Here is a 21,867-nt window from a genome sequence, read left to right as displayed (position 1 = left end):
TATAACATACCCATTTAAAAATATTAGAAGGCCACTTCTTCTGGCTTGGGTATAATTACCCAGGATGTCAAGTGTAGAACGAGGAAGAGCACAACAGCTGCAGAGGACACGTCCCCAGCTCTCTTTAAGGGTAATGAAAGCAGAGAGCGCACTGCATCTTGCACTGCTGGTGAAAGATGTATTTTGCTTGCTATTAATACTTTGGTAATTGCATACCCAAGGGAACAGTGGTTTAAATTATTGCGAAAGCTGTCATTGAGTGGCCTGGTTATTGAAAAACACCGGTTTGTTTCTGTGCCTCCTGCATAGATTGTTATGTAGGAAAACATAGTTGTACTTCTGGTTTTTAACTTGTCCTAGTAAACAGTGTTTCTGCTTCCTCCTCCTGCATATGTGGGCCAATAGGACAAGGTGTAACAGATAATATCCACTTCCAAATTAATTATTATGCTTTGTTATTTGTTCCATTTAATGAAACCCGTTGATAAAAAAAAAACAAAACAAAACAAAAACAACCCAAACCACTCTACGAACTAGAGGGTCATTTGTAACATCTTTGAAGTAATTATATGTATGCATACCCATGGCCTGATTCTCTTGCTGAGCTGTGGTTTTTTTTCCTTTAATGGAGCTATCTTTCCGTACTATTTTTATTTGCAGGCACTGAATCTAGATTTTTTTTTTAAGCCATTACAATACCTCCATTAGTTTTACTGGGCTGATTTATGACTTAAATCGGTGCAAAAGAAAAATCAAACCTTTCTGTCCCTCAAGATTTCATTCACAGCGAAAGATGTCAGAGAAGCAAACCAGACGACAGACTCGTTACAGTGTGCCATCTTACCACAACAAAAAATACCCACAAGCCTTGCAGCCACTTGGCAAAGTGTATGTGCATTCCCCCTTGCTACTGTCAGCCTCGAAACAATACAGTGTATTACCATATTTAGGGTAAATGTTTCATCAGATCACTATTGCAACTGCTAAAAACATTCTTGAACAAATTTGTGATTAGCCATATGGTTTTATCCGTATTGTCTCTGCCACAGGAGGCTACTGGGATCAGCAAATCCAGGTTTACATCACTGTTTTTCTCTTCAGGTTAATTACAAACTTGATGCTAATCAAATCCTGTGTAATACTGACCAAACGAATACGGCACGCTTTGTTTAAAAAATCATACCCAAGACAAGTTCTTGTCATTTATTTTCTACAGTATTTCTACATGAACATAAAACCACATTTGTTTTCTTAGACTGCAGATTGTTTTTATGATTAATATTCCCCTATCATGTCATCTCTGCCAGTAGGAATTAGCTCCTCAGAAGTCAAGTAACTCCTGTATCCAAACTCATGATCATCCAAAAACATAACACTGTGAGTTCTACAGAAGTTCTGGAGACAGACTCTAAAAGGAGGTCCAGAATAATGGTTAGACTTTTGATTCATTATCACCTTATAATTCCAGAAATATTTGTGGAGACTCGTTAAATCCAGACTTTTTCAGATTAAAAGAAACAACCCCACAGCTGGTGTCTTTTGCCAACATCAGAAGTCAGTCTTCCATTCCAGTACTGGTTCCATATTACTTACAAAAATGGAATTCAATTTCTTCTTTGGAAGATAACAGTTCTTTTAAATAGCAGTGCTAATATGCCTTGAAAACACTAGAGGTGACTATTTCTGCAGACCCACCTTACTGAAGTGTTTACTTCCATTTTATGGAATACTTTATGTATTCCATATGTTTATCATTTGAATGCCCAAAACTGCATATTTGAACTCTAGACCTGACCACAGTGACCTTTTTTACACTAAAAATAGCCTGTATATTCTTTATACTTACAAACTGCAAAGACTTAAGCGGAGAAAGGGAGGCATATCTGTTACAGAGCAAACAAGAGCTGTGGATGATGATGGTTCAGTTCCTGCTCTGCCGTAAACATCTTACGTAATCACGAACAGGTCACCAAAGCCCAGATTGTCATGTGATGGGGAGACAGTAAATGACAATGATTTCATTCTGTTCCCTACCTGTAAAACACAGCGAGTGGCAGAGACGCTGTGAGAGTGCGTATATAAAAGAGTGAGATACCCCCGAGTAGTGTGGTGATACGTACAGACCAGATGAACACCTAAAATGGACGGATATATACCTAGTTTTCTCCATCAGTAAAGATGCCTCCAACAGTAAAGGTATCTACAACAGGAAAACATAATTCAAAGAAAAAAAGCTCTCCCTTAAGGAAAATCAATCCCCCAAATCAGAAAAAAGAAGTACACTCAGGGGATTAGGAAATACCATTCCTATAACAAAAACCAGTCACAGTATACTTGGCATTTGAACTCTCTGTTGAAATGTGCTGTTTTGTGAAATTTTTGTTGAAATGTGCATTCAGTTGTGACTATGAATGAGAGTTGTGTACTTGTGTTAGGAAGCATCTGTTACAGGCAATGATAAACCCCCGTCAGAACATGGTTGCGTTAAGCAGACAATAAAGCAAATGCTTAGCTATAGCAACAATAGCTTGCAGTTTCAGCTACTGTGGAGTTCAGAGGTCTAAATTAGGTCTTTCACTTTTTCACCTAAACAACTTGTTGCACACATTCTGCTTCGACTTCTGCTCAAAATATACTGCTCTCACTCATATACATACTGTTATTAACAGTGACTATTAGCAATGTTAATACTAAATTTCTGTTTATCTTTTACATAATTTAGTCATCTAATTACATGAAACTCCATGTCAGATATTCTCCTCAATGAAAACTGATTCAAATACAAAGTACTTAAGATTGAATCACACTAAAGTATAATTGAGTCTACATAAAACCATATACTCTATTTAAAGTTACTTGGTTTTGTCAATATAAAAGGGAAAAATGCACCATGAAATTGTCAGCAAAGCAGGTTTTTTTTAGGTTCGAAATGAGAAAGTTGTAGCACCTCAGTGTAATGCTTTGGTTATGGTGGAGTTTAAGAAACGAAGCACCAAGCGAATGCGTTGCCATGAATTATCAGTATCATAGCAGATAGTTTAACGTGAGGTTAAACTATCTCCTTGTCTCCTCCTGGCAGGAGACAACGTTGATCGTGAACTGCAGTCTTGAAACAGTCCGTGAAAGTTACATGACCTGCAGACATGCGTGACTCATGCTATGCATCACCCTATAAATACAATACTTCCTTTGCTCAGAAAGCTACATTCTACTCAAATAAAACATCTCTTGTTACCTTTGTCTCCTAGTCCCTGCCCCATCAGTTGTATACAACGTTAGCACTTAATACTGATCATTCTTCTTTTGGAATAGCTGTGTAACAGTTGTGCATATAATTATTTGTCACTAAAGTTATTGCTACCTCTTATAAGAGATTATATATAGTTATTGAAGAGATTATATTTAGTTATTTCTTGCTACAAGATTAGGTTGTTCCTGAATGTTATTTTCCCACATTCAGTAGAAGGTTGCCTCGGTCTGTGTAATAGGGTAAGTAGCATTTTACTCAGTCTCAGTCTTCAAATCTTTCTCTGGTATGAACATTCCATGAAGGTCCAGATGCATGTCTACATCTACTGTGGCTCGGCCCAATTCTTTGAACGTTTTAGCATCCAAGACAAGGAGGAAGGGTGCTCCCTTTGCATCAGACATCACGACACAGGTCAGAACAATGCCTGTGACATACAAATGAAGAATGAGAAGCACGTACTAGTTACACCAAGCACAAAAGATAACACCGTCAGGAAACAATTCTTGTTTCCTAAGAATTTTAGGACACAAACTGAAAGTGCTTACTACATCAAGAAGTCTACTGGGAGTGCTAAAGGGCTAATGAGTGCTTCTCTTCTGTGCTTTTTTCTGGTCTGCCTGCTGTTCATTGGGAAGGAAAAAAGCAAACCAACACGGAATTGTGTGCCTGGCAGTTTTGGGACTCATCCTGTCAGCTGTTTGCCATTTGCCTGTGCAAGGAGTCACCTGAGAACAGAACTGGATCAAGATTACAGGGATACTTGCAGTGCCACTTCATGTTCTCATCTGTAACAACACCGACTTCCCACAGCTGCAGCTGCCCCAAACTATGGATAAATCCAGCTCCGAGTGGCTCTCTGGAAAGTCCTAAGCGTTGGTTTTATTGTTTATGGCTACCTTGGGACACTACACAAGCTGATTTTGGTCTATTGTTGCTTTGTGGTTTTTATCTGCGGGAGTAAAATGGCTGGTGCTCATTTCAACCTCACAGTGGAAGCATCAACCCAGCTTTCTGGACTAAGAACAACGAAACTTGTAAGATTTAATGCAAAATTCATGTAACCCCAGCTTTCAGAATGTTGTCATTATTTTACCATCATCCTCTTCTCTTGCATCAGGGCTGGGAACAAAAATGGGCTCAGATGGCCAGCAGTGGTCCTCTCCCCAGTAGAGCATTTCCTTTGTCTGGATATTAAATTTTACAATCTAAATTGTTGTGACCAGAAAAGAAAAAATGTCAGTGACCCAGGCAGTGGTTTATTCCAAAGGTACAACATGAACAGACTGCAGGCATGGGGGACCAATGCTAAGAGTTAAGGAGCAACAAGGCATGTGTCATCACAAGAAAAACACCTGGAAAATGTTAAACTTCGGAGTCACATTTAGTGGCTGCATAATCACATGAAGTTCTTTTAATTTCATTTCATTAGATTACAATTGCATCTTTCATTTATGGGCTTTAAGTATTTTACAAATACTAACAGATCGTGAGAGAACCTTCACTATAAATAATGCCCTCGCTATACAGAGGAAGAGTCCAAGGCCCAGAACATTTAAGTGACTTGTGCCCAATCGCTGCGATTCTGTAGTAAAGCAGGAAACAGGATTTAAACCTTCTGTTTTCTAATCCTGTGAATTATTTTCCTTTTATTGTGACCTCAATATTTCTCAAGAGTAGGGTATATATCCCAGAACAAAGGCTATTAATAGTGAAGTGTAAAGATTAGACCAATGGGGCAAGAATTCCACACAGATGCTGGTATTTACTGAAGGAACAGAGTACAGATTTCCATCTCATTAGTGGGTCAAGCGCCTGGACAAACCAATCGCCAGTGGGGATGCATGGCATTTTCAGTTCAGTTCTGTTAAGGCCTTTTCTCTGCCCATACCGATGCAGTTTGTCCTGGTTTCAGCTGGGATAGAGTTAATTTTCTTCCTAGTAGCTGGCATAGCGCTGTGTTTTGGATTTAGTATGAGAATAACGCTGCTAACACACTGATGGTTTAGTTGTTGCTCAGCAGTGCTGACACCAGTCAAGAACTTCTCAGCTTCCCATGCTCTGCCAGGTGCACAAGAAGCTGGGAGGGGGCACAGCCAGGCCAGCTGACCCAACCTGGCCCAAGGGCTATTCCATACCATATGGCGTCATGCCCAGTATAGAAACTGGGGGGGGCTGGCCGGGGGGCAGCGATCGCTGCTCGGGGACGGGCTGGGCGTTGGTCGGTGGGTGGTGAGCAATTGCATTGTGCATCACTTGCTTTGGATATTCTTTTATCATCATTATTATTATTACCATCATCATTTTCTCTTCCTCTGCTGTCCTATTAAACTGTCTTTATGTCAACCCACGGGTTTTACTTTTTTTCCCCCCAATTCTCTCCCCCATCCCACCGGCGGGGTGGGGGGGATGGTGAGTGAGCAGCTGTGTGGTGCTTAGTTGCTGACTGGGGTTAAACTGTGCCACAGTTATATTCTTTTCCCTTTTGACCCTTAGCAAAAAAAAATATGTTTACACAAAAATGGAAGTATTTAAATTACTGAAGGAAGAATTTGGAAGAATTCTCCCTTCCAACCAAGATGACAGCAATTTTGCTGACAGACTTTACCTAAGGATTATAGATGGTTGTTATTGTGCCTGCATTCATGAAAGAGTAACTGAAGTGAAAAAAAAATCTTCTAACAGCATTTTTTATTATATTTAAGTCAATCAGGGATCATCTACACTGGAAATCACAAACTTGCAGATTTGTTTGAGCACCTGTCAGATGTGCTGCAATAAATTTTCTTGCATCATGCAGAAATCCAGCTTTATTTTGTAATCAGTTGTGGTAATTATATACAAGAACCAACAGTGAACTCAATTTGCGGTGCCTTATAGTCACAGAACAAGAATTATAGTCAGTTTGTCTGTACAATACTCTTACCTTCAACTATTAACACTTTTCATCTTAATCTATTTGTACTCTAGGCTGTCTCCTGAAAAGCTGGCATCATGCATACACGAATAAAGCATTTGCTACCCTCTAATACAGAACTAGCTAGCAAAAGATAAAGCTTTCTGAAAAATTTGACATTGTTTTAATATATTTAATTGATTAGATACTGTTACAATAAGTTTTTTTTTTAGTTAGGTTTCCTAAAAGGAAAAAAAATATTACAGGTGTATATCTGTCCAGTACTTCTTTTTCCTCTCTCCTTTGTAGCTCTTGGCACATTACAGAAATTCAGCCCAATTTGGCAGAAAAGTGAGGGTCTCAGTAACTTTTGTGTTCAAGAGACTGTGAAAATACGAACCTGGATAAAGAAGCCTGAGTTTATTAATACTTTATGAGGGAAATGGTACAACATGAGCTTACCCTTATAAGAATTTAGGCATTTCATATTTCTTTGCATATGAATGACCCACCAACGGGAAAAGGTTTGACAGAAACACATACACTATTGAATATTCTAGAACCCAATCTCAAGTCACATCTGTAAGAAAGCATTTGTTCTGCTGCCTCTGGTACTACATGTTTTTAACAACTGATAATAATGTTCCAGATAATAACTGATAATAATGTTCCAGCTAGTAAAACGAAGATATATTGTTTCCATAGTTTGGCCCAGTGAGGCTGTTTTAATCATACAGGTAAGCTAATATATGCCCAACTTTTCAACTCCCCGCTTTCAAGTGCTGAAGTTTATGAACATAGTACCCACCTGCAGTGTCGTCATTTAGAAGCTTTAACAAAAAGAGTTCAGTTTCTGGCCTCAGAGCCACACACTTTGAATTTGCATGTATGAATGCAGATTAGGCTACATTTTGGGCCAAACTAGTAAAGCATGGTCTACTTATAACTGCTTAAATTTGATCTGTGTTCTATAAATACAGTTTCTGACTTCGTAAATGTTAATTATACCTTTGTAGGAACTGGAGTCCACTGGGCTTCCGTTGCAAAGATGTACTTGTATTTTTTGCCATTATAGTCGTAGTTGATGCGAGGCTGTTCCATCCCTGGGTAAAATAAAGTTTGAGACTTAGGAACAAGAGAAGAAAAATAACTCAGATGTACATTTACATATGCCAATCTTCAGGAAGTTTTGCCCTGTGAAAAACCTTGACAGTATTTAAAATGGGTGTTGCATAGATTTTGTATGTCTGAATTTCTAGAAAGCAGAAGATGGATATTAACACAACATAATTAAGCCATGGCTGTTAGTTCAAAAATGACAGTTTCTCATTCTTAGGGATTCATTATACTGGAACTTATGAGGGGGTTTTTTTGTTTGGTTTGTTTTTTTCTTTCTTCATAAATACATGAGATGTGAACATCTGAGATATAATTGGAAGCTACCATTCTAAGAAATGACTTTAAGTAAATATATACTCTTTTCATATTCCTGTTATTATCCACTGAAAAAGTTTAAAAATCCACTTTCAAAGGCAATCTTTATAAAATACAGCAATAACTGAATTTAGTATTTGTACCAGACCTATTTAACTAAAATTAGTCTTGTAACAGGTACATTTGCAAGCCATATTAATAGTTATAAGATCAAACTTGGGATCCTAATTAATATAAAACTGATGTAACTTCAGATATTTAAAGGATTTCACTCTTGATAAATATATATCTGAGAGTTCAGGGTCGTATATTACTGGATAGACGCAGAGGAGGGAAGTAAAGAAGAGAAAGATATTGTCAATATCTACACTAAACAGATTAATTAAAAGTTTTGTTTCTCTTAGTTTCATAAAGATCTTACATATATGAACAGCTAGTAGGCATTATTAGAATGCACCTATGCGTGTGTAAGAGAGTATATTTGAGATTTGTATAATGGATATGTCTCACCTTCACACAGGATTTCAGGTTGGCAGTAGAGGCTGCCATCTTTCTCTTTTACAGCAGTTGCGGTAGATGGAAGTGTGACTAAATTAGAACCTACTTCGGCATCCTGAAAGAGAAATATGCTGAAAAAGTAATGTCTCTCGAAGAATATGCTTCTAATTTAGATCTTTCATCAGGTTTGATATTAATATAGACAATTTCGGGATTAAACAAACAATCCAGCTTCAAGAAGTTCCTTCTTATGGTGTTTATCTTGTAATATTAGATTCTGACCTTTTCATTAGAAATCGTGCTACACTCAGAGGATTTTAATATATCATAGAGTAATCATTTTGAAGCACACCAAGCCTTTAGAAAAGTTTAGATAGACATGGCTATGTTTCAGAAGCACAATAAATGGATTACATAGTTTTTGAATTTAGTTCAGGAAGATTGGTTTCAAGGAATTAGGTATCAAATTCCCACTAAAAGTCACCAAGGTTAGCTTTTTTGCACCTGCTATAAATCAAGTGCAAAAATAGGTGTAATGCACTCTTGCTTTTAATATGCTTTTGCTGAATTGTTAGGATTATAGGGTAGTTTGGACAGCTGGTGTGATCGAACACATCTGTTGTCACTGCGGTGTAACTGTTTTTGAGACATGAACAAAGCAGCAAGGTTCTAGGATGTAGAGAGAAAAAGTCGTATCCATTCCAAATGTATCAGGCAGAAACTTGCCCAAGTTGCTGGGCAGTATAAAATCTTCCCTGCAAACAATGATGTAAAATGATGTTTTAAATTAAACTGAAAGATAAAATCTTTCCTCTTCCTGGTAAATCTCACACTTAAATGAAATCTTCTAATTTTATTAAAACCATTGCAACAGTTGGGAGCATGCGTATATTATATATAGGCTTCCAGTAAAGTGGAAGAAACAGATTGTGCAAAACCTCATGCACGCCCTTCCAGTCAACAGCCAAGCTGATATACCTGCTCGTATTTGATAGCATTTTACAAATAATCTCACTGGTAAGGAACTTAACGTAGGCTCAGTAGCCTTGCTCTCCATAATGGATGGAGTCAGAACCTAAATCCATGTCACTGTATGTCCAGCTGCTCGTTGCCGTTTCTTACAACACATACACAAAACAAAACTCCTGCACACTTTGTGTATATGTTATTTTTAAAGAATCAGAAATTTGCACATAAGGGCTGGCAACTAATAATTCACCCACTATTGACACTGATGTATTTTAAATTACTGATCAAAGAACAGAGTAAAAAGCCATTTTCTTTCTACCTTGTCATACTGCAGAGGAACAACAAATCGTTTGCAGGTCGGCATGGAGGTAAGCTTGCTGCTCTCTTCAGAGTCTTTACTCAGGTTTTTTAAATAGAATGTATCATATAAGCTATTGTCTGTATAGGCAATAATATCAAAAATAATGTGGCCATCCTCTTCATAAGCATTTACATGGTGAAAAAGCACCATAGCATCAGTATAAAACTTGGTGGATACTTCTTTTTTAGTCTTCCTGTCTACAAAGTGAAACCAAGTCTGAAAGATAGGAAACATTATTTAAAAACATTAATGATCAGCAAATAGTTATTTAGGAAACTTTTCCAATGGTAGCCATCAACATTCTAATGTATTGTCTGTTTCTACTGAAGCATGTTAAGATCTCAGGATTTGCCGCTAGGAAACAAGAGGTTCCAACCTGAAGACTAAAAAATGCAGGAGTAAAATGAGTGTGGAAGTGCTTTAAACTCATTTTACTGTTGCGAATTATTAATTGGGCCAGGCTGAGGACTGAAGTTTTCTGGTAAAACCTGGAAAATCCCCTGCTCTATTTTTAAGTTAAATAAATCTGCCTTAGGCCAGGGTCTCTGTAATGCTCTGTGCTGGTGTCCTCTGCCCCAGCATGCCCCGCTTATTGATGGCCACAGCATGTGGAACTAAGGTCCTCAGAAAACAGCTTTTTTCCTCAGTTGCCACAGTGAAAGACTCCCCTTTTGTTGCATGCAGGCTTTTCCACCGGTCTGGCTCTCCTATCCGATGCAATGGATCTAGAGCAGATCTCACCCACAATATACAGTATTTTGTTTGGACCAGGAACAACTGTATGTGTCTGGGATGCTAGTGCGGTTTTGAATTTCTCTGCTAGCACACAGTATTTGTAACAATTCCAAACTATCCCCTGTCTCAAGCACTTCAGCATCAGATATTTATTTGTGAAATTTCTGGAGATGGGTGATAGTATTAAAAAAATACAACTTCTAAAAAATTGTGCAACATGAAAGTCAAGGGTTGAAAAAAAATGAGGGATTACTGCAATTAATGAACCAGATGAAAAACAGAACAGTGTGGAAGAGGGCACTGGCCTAGCTGACTCCATTGCTCAGCACTAGGAAAAATACCTTATCTTCCTTATGATAGACAAGGCAGGAAGCCCAGTTCACACCTCGGATGTAAGCAGTTGCCATTTTGATAAGATCCAGTTTGAGTGGCTGCTCTATGAAGACAACGTAATTTTCTGTGATTCCAAAGCTATGGTAGTAGCTTGGGTGGAGCAGAGAGCGAGAAGGGATGGAGCATAGCACTTCCAGATGTTTAAAACAAGAGTTCTTCTTTTCTTTTTCTGAACATAAATGATAAAAAATAAAATTATATTTATAACAAATTCCAATCCAGTCTTGTGCTTGGATTTCTCCCATGTATGAAGTAGGAAAGAACAGGTTCCTCTCAGTTTTATTTGCATTTTTCTGTTAAGAAAGTGGTTGTTTCCTCCTGCAGAATTAACATAGAAATTGGCATCTGAGTGAAGCAACGCAGTAATATCACAATGCTGGATCCGTTTAGACAGAGCCCCCTCATCTTACTATTTGTTTCCACTGGTTACTGTCTTCAGAAGTTCCAGCATAGAAGAGAAAGATGTTCAATTAAATCGGCAGCTTGTTAAGGGGGTTCAAATGCCCCCGTGTTTTTGAACTTCTAAGGAGACGTTCCTGTTTGATCTATACAGACTTTGTTTGAACCCCAGCTAGAAATTACAAACTTATCTTTCAGCAGTGAAAGGCCTCTTGATTGTTCAACCAAGAGGACAGACATCACATTAGCAGCTGATTTTAAACACCACCACAAAAAAAAAAAAAAAAAAAAAAGATTGTCCTGGAGGAAAAAGAGCAAGTGATTTGCTCTGTGAACAAAGGACAGTATTTCAGCAAGGCCTAGTGTAGGCCAGGTTAGAGAGGAATTAACTCTAACTCTATATTAGGTATTACTTGGTATTATGCTTCCTATAATCACAGTATCAGCATTTTAAGAGCATTTTTATTTATGAAGAATATGAAAATTTATGACTTCAAATTATATATACTGCCCTAATAAAATCGTTTCTGTTCACCCTGCCTCTACACATCAGAATACAGGGAATGGAAATTCTTCTAAAAGAGTTAGTTCGCTCTCGTGGTATTGGAAGTAGAATGCTTCTAAAAGCAAATTCTTCTAAAAGCAAGGTTCTTCATACTGAAATATCCTGTTTCCACAGTATTCAAGATGAACCTTTGTAATAGCACATGCCCAGACAGGCTAAGCAGTTAACATTAAGTTCACAGTAAGTTAAAATTAAGAAAATGAATGCCATCCGTTTCTAGAAGAGCTGCATCACCACCCCTTAACCTCAGAAGAAACAAAATTGCTAACAAGTTTCTAGAAAATACTGATAAAAGACCTATCTTACCTGGCACAGAGGGAGGAATCTTAAATAGAACGTATTTTGTTTTCCCTTTATCAGCTATTGAAGTACCTATGTTGAGAGTATTTCCATCACTGTCATAGTGCGGGTGAGAAGTTGCCATATTTACAGCTACGTATTTGCTGTAGTCAACCTGGAAAATGATACAATAGGAGATTTGAGAGATGTGTAAGAGAATTAAAATTGATCTCAGCTAACACCACAAATGCACCAGCTTTTTAGCACTGGCCTTGAAATTTAAACAATTAAGCCAAATGACCTATGTAGGTCCTCAAATGATTCCCTAATTCAAGGCTAAAACAAGTTACAGCATCTGAATTATATTCACCTCTCCCTTGCAGCCACGTAACACAACGGGAGAAATGGCTAAAGCAGTTACTCTGCAAATGCCCATTTCATCCTGAAAGCAGTTTATTTAATAGGGCTATGAGTCGAGCAATCTTCTGGAGCAAAAAGATTTCTATGATTTAAAGCTTGGAAATTGTACTCAAACTGTACTGCATGCTAGAAAAAAACTTATTGTATATTTCAATATGTCAAGATTTCATTTTAATAATTAAGTAATATCTTGCATAAGGTACTTGAAAAGTAGTCATATAACTGACCTACTGAATTCTTAATTATGTAAATCACTTGATAACTACAGATGCGTAATAATGGCAATCATCCAAAATAATCAGGTCATAAGCGTGGTATGTGGTAATATTCCTGCAACCTTGCTAGATTATGTATAAGTGAAATTGCTCAAAGCCCAGCTTTTCCCAAACTACCTGGAATTTAATTTTGAACTCATAAGTTCTTAAAAGATCTGGTGTCTTCACTAGTTCACTTTACCATGATTTCAAAAGTAAGGGAATAGAAGAAGAAAAGTATCTTCCCAGTTTTGTGTCCTGCACATGTTAAAGGATCCTTATGAGTCAGCCCGAAACTTTATTCGTTAGCAAGATGAGGAACCAGAACGACAGACAGTCTGTGTACCTTCTCTAATGTCTCCAGAGTCTGCGGATTAATTTTCCTGATGAAGTTAGTCTCGCTGGTAGCATAAAAATCATCCCCAGTTTTCATAATGTTGATCAGGCAGTTGTCTGTGAACTCAGGAATGGCGTGAGACAAGTACGAGAATGCCCTGTACAGAGGGAGATTTGGCATGGGTTCATTAGAGCCGCAGCAGCTGTAGCAGCGTCACCCCGTGCGAAGCAGGCGTCACCCCAGCCGCGCGGGCTGCGCACAGCAGCCGCGCCAGCCGGCGGGGTCCGTCTCTCCCTGCTGTGCCCTCTTCTGTCTGCTCCTACGCTGCCTCGGTGGAAGGGGTGGCCAAGCGGAGGAGAGGGACGTCTTTGACGCCCTTGGCCTGGGCGAGGGTTAAGGACACGTGTGCAACTGTTTTTCCATACACAAATGGGCATCCAGGTCCAGTCCTGCTGTCAGCTGTAACATATGCACTGGCTTATCAGGATGGGCAAATGACATGCTCTCCTGTGCATACCCTGTGAGAATTTGGCCTAATAATTTCTACCTAAATGCTGGTAGGTTTTTCAGGGTATGCCTTCATAAAATAGATGGATCCACATACTCCCTGATGGACTATTTTTGTTCCGGGTGTTATCCCGTATCACAGTCATGATTTCAAAGAAGATCCAACTTCACATGTGGGCTTGCCAGTTTTCCTTATTAGTGTAGGATTTTATCATATTCACTTGAAGCAAGACAAATTTGCTTATATCGCATTCGAACTTAAAATGCCAGCATTACCCTACGTGCTGGAAGAGGGAAGGAAACGAACTATTTTGCAGTAACTATCCATGCACATGCTCTTAGCAAATATCAAATTCAAGGTCATTAGAGGTCGTTCAGCCAGGAGGAAGAGACGGGTAAGCTACTTGCATTTGTCAGGGAATATCCACAGCCAATTTTACGAGACAGGCGACAACATGATGGCTTACACCTTGCCTCTCATATACAGCCTATCATCCTTCCAAACGGTGTGCAAGCAGCTATTGCAGTGATCCCAGGCGGTTCTGATTTTGAACATAAGATTAGCTCAGGCCTATGGGTGCAGTCCTTCAAAGCAGTGCACATGCCTCAAGAAACAATGGAAATTTTTCACCACTTCCTTTTTTTTTTTTTTGTAGAAGTGGTCTTTAATCCAGAAGTTTTTCTGATTTTTTAAAGTGATTAATGCTTTTCTTCTTTTTGTTGAATAAACTTTGCATTAATTCCTTCCCCATCTCTTCGTCTTTTCCTTTTTTGCTGCTCCTCCCCTTACAGAGTGTCATTTTTATTAACCTCTGTGAAAGACTTGAAAAAGAAAATATTTGCTTTTTCAAAATTACAACAAAATCTACTTGCAATAGTGAATAAAACAGCCAATATTGCTGATATAATGAATTTAAAATATTTGCCTTAGAATAACCCATAGAGAGTACCGCGCTGGATATATCTCTTGGCCTTTTCAATATTTAGCAATTGTAAATTTACAAAACGAATTTTGTATTTGTAAATATGTGTCAACGGCAAACAGGAAGACATCTGTGCTGGAGAGAGAAGTAGATAGAAGAGTCCTGTTGGAAAAAGCATTGCTTACTTGGCAAATATGTTTCTGCATGGATCTGGATAAGCCATAGTTCCAAACTCAGACACCACAATTCGGTTTGCTTCTACATTGGAGTTGAATGTGTCACTTCGGAGATACTTACTTCTGTAGTAAACTTCACCTGACAAAGGCCAAACAGGTTTCAATCACATTTCATACCGAGTTCTTTACAAAATCAGCATAAGTAAAGTCAGAGAAAGCTTCTCAAGCAGATGTCCCTCAGCTGAGAAAAGTTTGCAGTGAGACCAGCAATGTTTTGGAAGGCTTTTTCAGCTCTCTAAGGAACCCGGGACTGTTCTTGCAGCTGCTGAGATAGATAACCATTTGTCTAGCTTCCTTGATTCCCAACACATTTGGACAATACTGGGGAACTGGGGAGAGGAAAGGAGAGATTTGGATAAACTCTTCCAGTAAAGCAAAACAATCTGTGTAAAAATGATTAATTATGCCTCAGTGTGTGGGTGGTGATAAATCTCCTGTATTGGCAAATTTTAGTTATGAGAGAGTAACAAATTGCTTGAAGGAATCCATGTCTATCCTAAGCAATTTAATGGACCACTATACTTGCACTAACTGAGCTCTGTTTGCTTTGGGTAAGTAAAATGTAGTGGCAACTTAAAAAACACTGGTCATTTCTTTACTGGTTGTTTTGTTAAGGATGTAGAGCTGGACAGGCAAGGAGATCCTGCAGTTGCATTAAATGCCTCTGATCACAGAAATGGAAACTAAAAAGTAAACTCTTGGAATGGAGGATGGCAGGAGTAAAACCCAGCTCTTTTACAGATACGTACTTTTTTGCAGCAAGAATCTAGGTGTAAAACATCCTGCCTCTCACTGTAAAACAGCTGAATGGATAAAAATGCTTTAAGTGAAAACAAAAAATGAAATTGTTTTGGATAGAGGAGCTGCCTGTTTTCCCTCCATAAGGATGACAAGTAGGAGGACTCTGCTGGGGTGTCAAGTATACATAAGTGAGGTTTGATTCGTGAAGTGACACAGTGGCCCAGTTTCTCTCCTGGCAGCTGTTATAGCTGCCACCAAATCCCAAAAGGGGAATGTTAGTCCTCCCTGAAACTAGGTTGTTCATCCACCACAGAAGAACCTCCGGATATTACAGTACTTTTGGTTGATCCAGGTTGAAACAACACAGGTTTTCTTGCTCTGGGTGGAAGGCAAAGGCTGCCCTGCAGCGACCTGCTCAGAGCTGGCTGCGGGCTATCCTGCAGCGCAGACAATATTGAACTTTGGCACTCCAGAAAAAAGGACAACGTAATCTTATCTCTGCTAACAGCCCTGCAGAGATACTCCGGATGCTGCTGTGGAGAGTGAGGTGTGAGTGTATGTTTGGAGAGACTCTCCCCAAATCCACGACCACCTCACCACACATGCCACTCTGCGGGTGAAACCTGCAACATCCTAACGCTAATCAAACTCAGAATTAGCAACATAAGGCACCGGCATTTGGGTTGTTGAGCTTTTTTTAATCTGATGTGCAACAACTTACCATTTTTAAATGTAAAGCTATGCAGCAGAGCCAAGCCATCAAAACAGTGGTTATACTTGGTGTCCCCTATTGTGTGCATCCCTGGGCCATTTCGGAGAAGTATCCCTTGCAGCCAAGGGGGCAACTGACCTATAAACAAAAAGGAGATACCAGGATCCATTAATTTAGGTGAGGGTCATGTTACGGGACAATTTTACTACGGGCAAAGGCTTCATATAGGCAGACAGACTATGGGTGTGTCAAGATTTATAATAGTATACAGTTACGTTGGTTTGGGTTAACTAAAATATGATCTGCTCAAAAATGTGGCACTAGTAATATTCTGCATGAATATTGCCATATGAGATTACTATAAGACAATGAGATCGCTGGAATGTAATTTGCTAAATGTCAGGAAGTCAATAAAATTGGACCTTTCTTTCCTGCACTCGGATTTTAAAGTGATACATTTAAACCCTTTACTCATGCCAGGAAAAGCTAGAGCTTATCAGAAATAAGCATATTTTATAAGTTATATAACTTGCATTGGCCTTCAGTACATCAATTTAAACTTCAGGCTAAATGAATTCCAGTAAAACTTTCATTAATTACTTTACACAGCACAATATGGTGTTACTTTGGGAGTGCTTTTGTGACACTACTCATAACGTTGGTGTTTTGAACACAAATAAAGAGTAGGAGTATTATACTGAAAATATATAAGTACTGTTGAAGTTTGAATGAGAAATGTTCCTCATCAAATCCCTGCAAGAAATACATTACCTACCATTTGACACGCAGAATAACAACAATGAAAGAATGTCATTAGGGTTAAAGAGCTGAACAAAAGCGTATCAGATATTAAATTAAAAGCTTTCTTGCTTCTTTTTGTGTATACTTCCTGAGGGAACATTTAAGATCACATACTACTCTTCCACACAATTCCTGCACTGAACATTGTCTGCATAAAAAGCTATCAGAACTTTTAATTCTCTGTATCATTTAGTTTGTGACCCCATGTCAAATATGTTGACACACCTTCTTATTAATACTCCCTTTACAACAGACAGAAATGTCCTCCTATGGAAATGCGCAATTTTGTCAAAGCTGATGCAGTTGCAGCGAGGTAACAGTTGTTTTGCTGTAAGACTTTCTGAGGTCCTAAAGGGACTTTGGCCACTTTCTAAAAGAGTATTTCCTGAATTTTGACCTTTTCAGGTAAGGGAGACAAGGACGTTTGCCATTTCTTCAAACAAATGACATTAAGGACACAAGGAAAAACCATCCAAAAGCAAAGGAAGGGTATGGACTAAATGTGAGCTTTACCCAAGATACATTCTCAGTCAGGCTAACCAACTAATATTGTATGCCACAATACTCACACAACTGCATTAGGGTTACAGTTCTGGAATACATGAGGAAGGTAAAAAATTGTTGACACAATGGATGGACTTTCATCATTATTATTATTACATTCTAGAAGAGCCTTGGAAACCAAACCCTTCTTGCCTTTCTAATACAAGAAGTTTCAAGGCAGTAATTATAGTACTTTTTTGTATAAGATGAACAAGGTTTATCCCTTAATGCAGATAATTGCACAAAACTTAAGTAACTAAAAATAGTTGGTGAGGAGACAGTGAGGAAATCACAAGTTAGCAAAAGAAAAGAATCCATCAAAGAGAAGAGGATTATGACCTTAAGAGAGTATATATTCAAAATAGATACATAATTTTTGTTTGGCTGACTACTGAACATTAATTGCTGAACAAGTTTAGTCTGCTTATACGCCTACAATAAAAGCGTTTCTTCTTGTCACTTCTACAGTTTTCTGTTATTGGCAATAGAGGATTGTAGGCTCTGCTACTTCTCCAATACTATGGGCAACGAGCTGCAGTGTAGTCAGTGTAGTCTTCTGTGCTCCTACCCTCCTACCAATGCCATTTATGATTGCAAACCTGTGCAGTGAGCATGGGCTGCAACAAACCTTTTGCTAACACTGAGCTGGGGCTGACTGCATGTGGTCTTGCTGCAACCAGTCCTTCCTTCTCTGCGGTGAAAATGTAATACTTCTGCATATGAGGTCTCGTGGGATTCTGACTCAGTAAAACCGTCTTCTGCTTTGGGGCCCATCATTCAAGAACAGCAGATACTTCTGCAATTCAGTGAACATCTTGCAGCTCCTAGGGCTAAAAATTTTGTTTAGAGATTATTCCTCTATATCAGAATAATGGTGCTCCAAAAGTTCCAGGACAGGCCAATAAAAGAATTTTGATGGAAGAGATAAACAGGAAAAAAAGGGGATCTTCTTTTTAAGGCACTGTGGACTCAATGCAGCTTCTGAACCTGGTGGTGTAATTCAGTGTCATTTCTGGCAGAATTCCAGTATGAAAAGCATGGAGCAAAGGGTCATCTAGTGAGGTTTTCAGATGAAAACTCATCTTAGTGGGAATTAAGTTCTGTAAATCACAGTGGGTACCAATCAGCATCCTAAAGTGTTTAAACAGCTTTAAAAATCTGGACCTTGTATCTTTTTTGCTTCAGAGTTTTATCTGAAGTTGAAATAATGGGTTTTCTATACCACATGAGGACACAAAAGTGAGACAGTAAAATCTCCAAATATTTGGAAGCTTATTAACTGTCATAGCAACATAGTCTCCTATAATCACATGGCTGTACAGTGTTTAGGTGAGCATGGGTGAAATTACGGCCGACGTTAGAAGTATTTCTACTTCTATTCACAGGTCGTATTTATAGTTTACGTATTGAGTAACAAGGAGCGAAAGTACTGGCAGAGCTCAGGGCTAGCAGAATATTTAGAGGTCAAGGTTCTCTTGCAGTTTTCATAATTGGTAACTACAGAATCATTATTACTGTCCTGGTTTTGGCTGGGATAGAGTTAATTTTCTTCCTAGTAGCTGGCATAGTGCTGTGTTTTGGATTTAGGATGGCAATAACGCTGATAACACACTGATGTTTCAGTTGTTGTTCAGTACTGCTTATGCTAGTCAGGGACTTTTCAGCTTCCCATGCTCTGCCAGGTGCACAAGAAGCTGGGAGGGGGCACAGCCAGAATAGTTGATCCAAACTGGCCCAAGGGCTATTCCATACCATATGGCGTCATGGGCAGTATAGAAACTGGGGGGGCTGGCCGGGGGGAGTGATCGCTGCTCGGGAACTGTCTGGGTATCGGTCGGCGGGTGATCAGCAATTGCATTGTGCATCACTTGCTTTGTATATTATTATTACTATTATTATTATATTGTTATTATTACTACTACTGCTACTATTTGACTTTATTTTATTTCAATTATTAACCTGTTCTTATCTCAACCCAGGAGTGTTTCTCACTCTTACTCTTCCAATTCTCTCCCCCATCCCACCGGGACAGCGGGAGTGAGTGAGCAGCCGCATGGTGCTTAGCTGCTGGCTGGGGCTAAACCACGACAATTACCAATGAAGGAATATTTTGTATACATGATTTTATTTACTGAAATATGCAGTCTTTGTTCAAATAAACCATTTCATAATACAGATCAGGTGTGATAAATGGTTTGTTTGCAAACAACTCCAAATGTTTCAATAACAAGGTTTTATCCTGAGCAAAAAAAACATTGAGGCATAAAACCACCACAAATTATAACAAAGCACTTTGGCTGACTTGAAACAAAATCTTTTCCCATTCAGTCACCAAACTGAACAACAACAACAAAGTCATGCGAGTCTGAATTGTCGTCTTTTTAAGTGTTGCGCTTGGGAAGTGACTTTAAAATTGGCATTAGATGCCTACCGTTTCTCGCACTACACATTACAAGCTATGCAGCAGGTATTTACTAAATAGGGGTTCTCAGCAACAGACCTCTCCTGCGGCTGTAGCAAAAGCCTCTTCTGTAAAGTGAAGAAAGCAGTAAAACCAGTTGATTGATCAAGCGTTCATCCCTAGAGAGCCCCGTTGAGGTACCGGCTGCAGCGTACCCCGCAGTTTCCACTGGATTAACTTCGGGACCCGCTGGGTAACGGGGCGCGGGGGCACCTGCTCCTGCCACTTTGCCACGTAGGAACGCTGCTGTTGAGGGGCCTTGGGGGTCTTGGTGCCTCTGCAGCAGGCAGGGGAGGGGAGCAGAGGGAGGGAGGGACGCAGGGGAACGGAGCCGAAAAACCGGAGAAACCAGAGAGAGCGGAGAGAGTGGAGAAACCCAAATCCCACGGAGTGGGGGGAAAGGGGGGTGTCACAAGATTAAAGCACGAGACTCCGTCCCTCACCACCAACTTGAGTGAACCCTGTTCAAACAGACTTTTTGGGAAAGTACACAACAGAAATGCCCATGAAGCGAGAAGAATCCCACTGGCGGAGCACAGATACTATCTGAGATCAGCCCTGTAAACAAAACTCACGTTTCGCACTTTCCCTTTTCAGCGCTGCCTTGGGTGAACAAGTGTTCAATGGCATGCAGTAGAACAGATTTTTCTTTCGCTTACCTTGCACCTCAGCTTTTATGGGCTCTGGGTGTTCTTCTTTATTTCTACCAACTATTGTATCCATCACTCATGTAATAAAGAGTTTCGGCGGCCTCTCCCCAGCGGCTCCTCGCCGTCCGCTGCCGTCTGGGCTGCCAGCAGCTCTTTCCTGTTACGTATGAAAGATAAGGTCAAAGTGCAATGCGAGCTAGCAGCAGGTGGCTCAGAGAGTCACAATTTGTAATAGCTGCTCTTTAATCCCGGGCACATACGCTACAATTCTTGCACATTCTCATTAAAATTAACTCTTTCGCCAATTCAAAGGAGAAATAGGAAAAATGTAGCTCGCCTGTTCGCTCCTTATGAGCCCGTCGGAGCGCAGCCAGGCACATGCAGGGAGTCAGGTAGAATGACTCTGAAACATCACCTTCAGCATTTCAGTTAAAATTTGAGACCCTGCGTAAGGGTGCTTGCCCCATTTGGCAGGCAGGGAGAGAAAAAGGAAAGAAATCTCTACCCACTGTTCTGAATTTGGCTCTTTGGGAGTGACAAATGTTTCAGAGCAGGGTGTCATCCTTTTCTTTCCATTCCGTGAAATTTAAACTGGGCTGTTCTATTAATTAACAAAATACCATTGCTGAACAGTCATGCGCTGTATTTCTTTATATACAAGCTGTTCCAGAGTGAACTGAGTGGCTCATCTTTGAATTAAACATCTTTCCACAAATAATCACTATAACATATTCTCCCATATGTGACCTGAATCCACCCTGTGAAAGTATGGCAGGAATCATTAAAAATAAGGGGGATTTTTAACTTCATGCTTTTGTTTCCAGATAACGTACTTAACTGAGTTCAATGTTGTTAATTTTAAAATCCTCTGGGAAAAGAATTATTTCCAAATAAAGCATGTGATTGCAGAGCAAATCATAGGCTCCATTGAACATGAAGGATAATAAGATCCGTTGCACAATAATATATTATGCAACTTCATATGAGGTTACCCTAAAATCCGATTTTTTTCAGCTAAATCACCATTGTTCCCAAAAGTTGTTTTCATCATGCTAATGACAGATAAGCAGTTAGTAAGGCATGGAGAGATTAATTTTCTTGCTAACTGTGTAATTTCCCCCTTTTTAAAATTGAAAGGGAGAAATATCAATGTATTGATTTACAATTATAATGTGTAATTTTCAGCAGAAGTAGATGTGGATAGGGTGACTTTTCTAATTTTATTAATTCAAAACGTTTCTTCTCCCTTTGTAAAAATGCGTGTTTGATGGGAGAGCACAGAGGCGGTTATAGAACTCCACGTTCAAGAGAACATTGAGGAAACATAACCTTCTCTGGAGACCCGTGGCTCTTTGATCTTGGGTGTACTGGACACACTGTAACTCATGTTTTCCAAAACATTATAAACTCAGGGACACTGTGCTGTCTTACTCTTCCCAGTAAGGAATACTGAAAACATAAGCCTTGATGCAAATGATCCCATCCCATGGTTTGAATAGCCTCTCC

General features: G+C 39.3%; 1 protein-coding gene across 3 annotated transcripts; it reads right to left on the bottom strand.

The window, feature by feature from the left end:
• Positions 1-1,189: 1,189 nt before the first annotated feature.
• BCO1 (beta-carotene oxygenase 1) lies at positions 1,190-20,491 on the bottom strand. Of its 3 annotated transcripts, XM_075715932.1 has the most exons (12): positions 20,371-20,411; positions 17,879-18,080; positions 15,916-16,044; positions 14,403-14,532; positions 12,797-12,944; positions 11,804-11,951; positions 10,482-10,702; positions 9,364-9,621; positions 8,088-8,190; positions 7,152-7,246; positions 4,344-4,455; positions 1,190-3,674 (listed from the first exon to the last, which is right to left on the bottom strand). In XM_075715932.1, the coding sequence occupies exons 2-12, from the start codon at positions 17,967-17,969 to the stop codon at positions 3,502-3,504; spliced, it is 1,608 nt and encodes a 535-aa protein (XP_075572047.1). In that variant the 5' UTR covers positions 17,970-18,080; positions 20,371-20,411; the 3' UTR covers positions 1,190-3,501. The 3 variants fall into 3 exon arrangements, with proteins under 3 accessions (XP_075572047.1, XP_009490337.1, XP_075572048.1); XM_009492062.2 differs by lacking the exon at positions 17,879-18,080 and having other exon boundaries at positions 20,371-20,491; XM_075715933.1 differs by lacking the exons at positions 1,190-3,674; positions 4,344-4,455 and adding an exon at positions 6,425-6,543.
• Between the last annotated feature and the right edge of the window lie 1,376 nt (positions 20,492-21,867).

Source organism: Pelecanus crispus, chromosome 8 (assembly GCF_030463565.1).
Source record: "Pelecanus crispus isolate bPelCri1 chromosome 8, bPelCri1.pri, whole genome shotgun sequence".
NCBI lineage: Eukaryota > Metazoa > Chordata > Aves > Pelecaniformes > Pelecanidae > Pelecanus > Pelecanus crispus.
The sequence above is the reverse complement of the archived record's forward strand: the minus strand, read 5'-3'. Positions and strand labels throughout refer to the sequence as shown.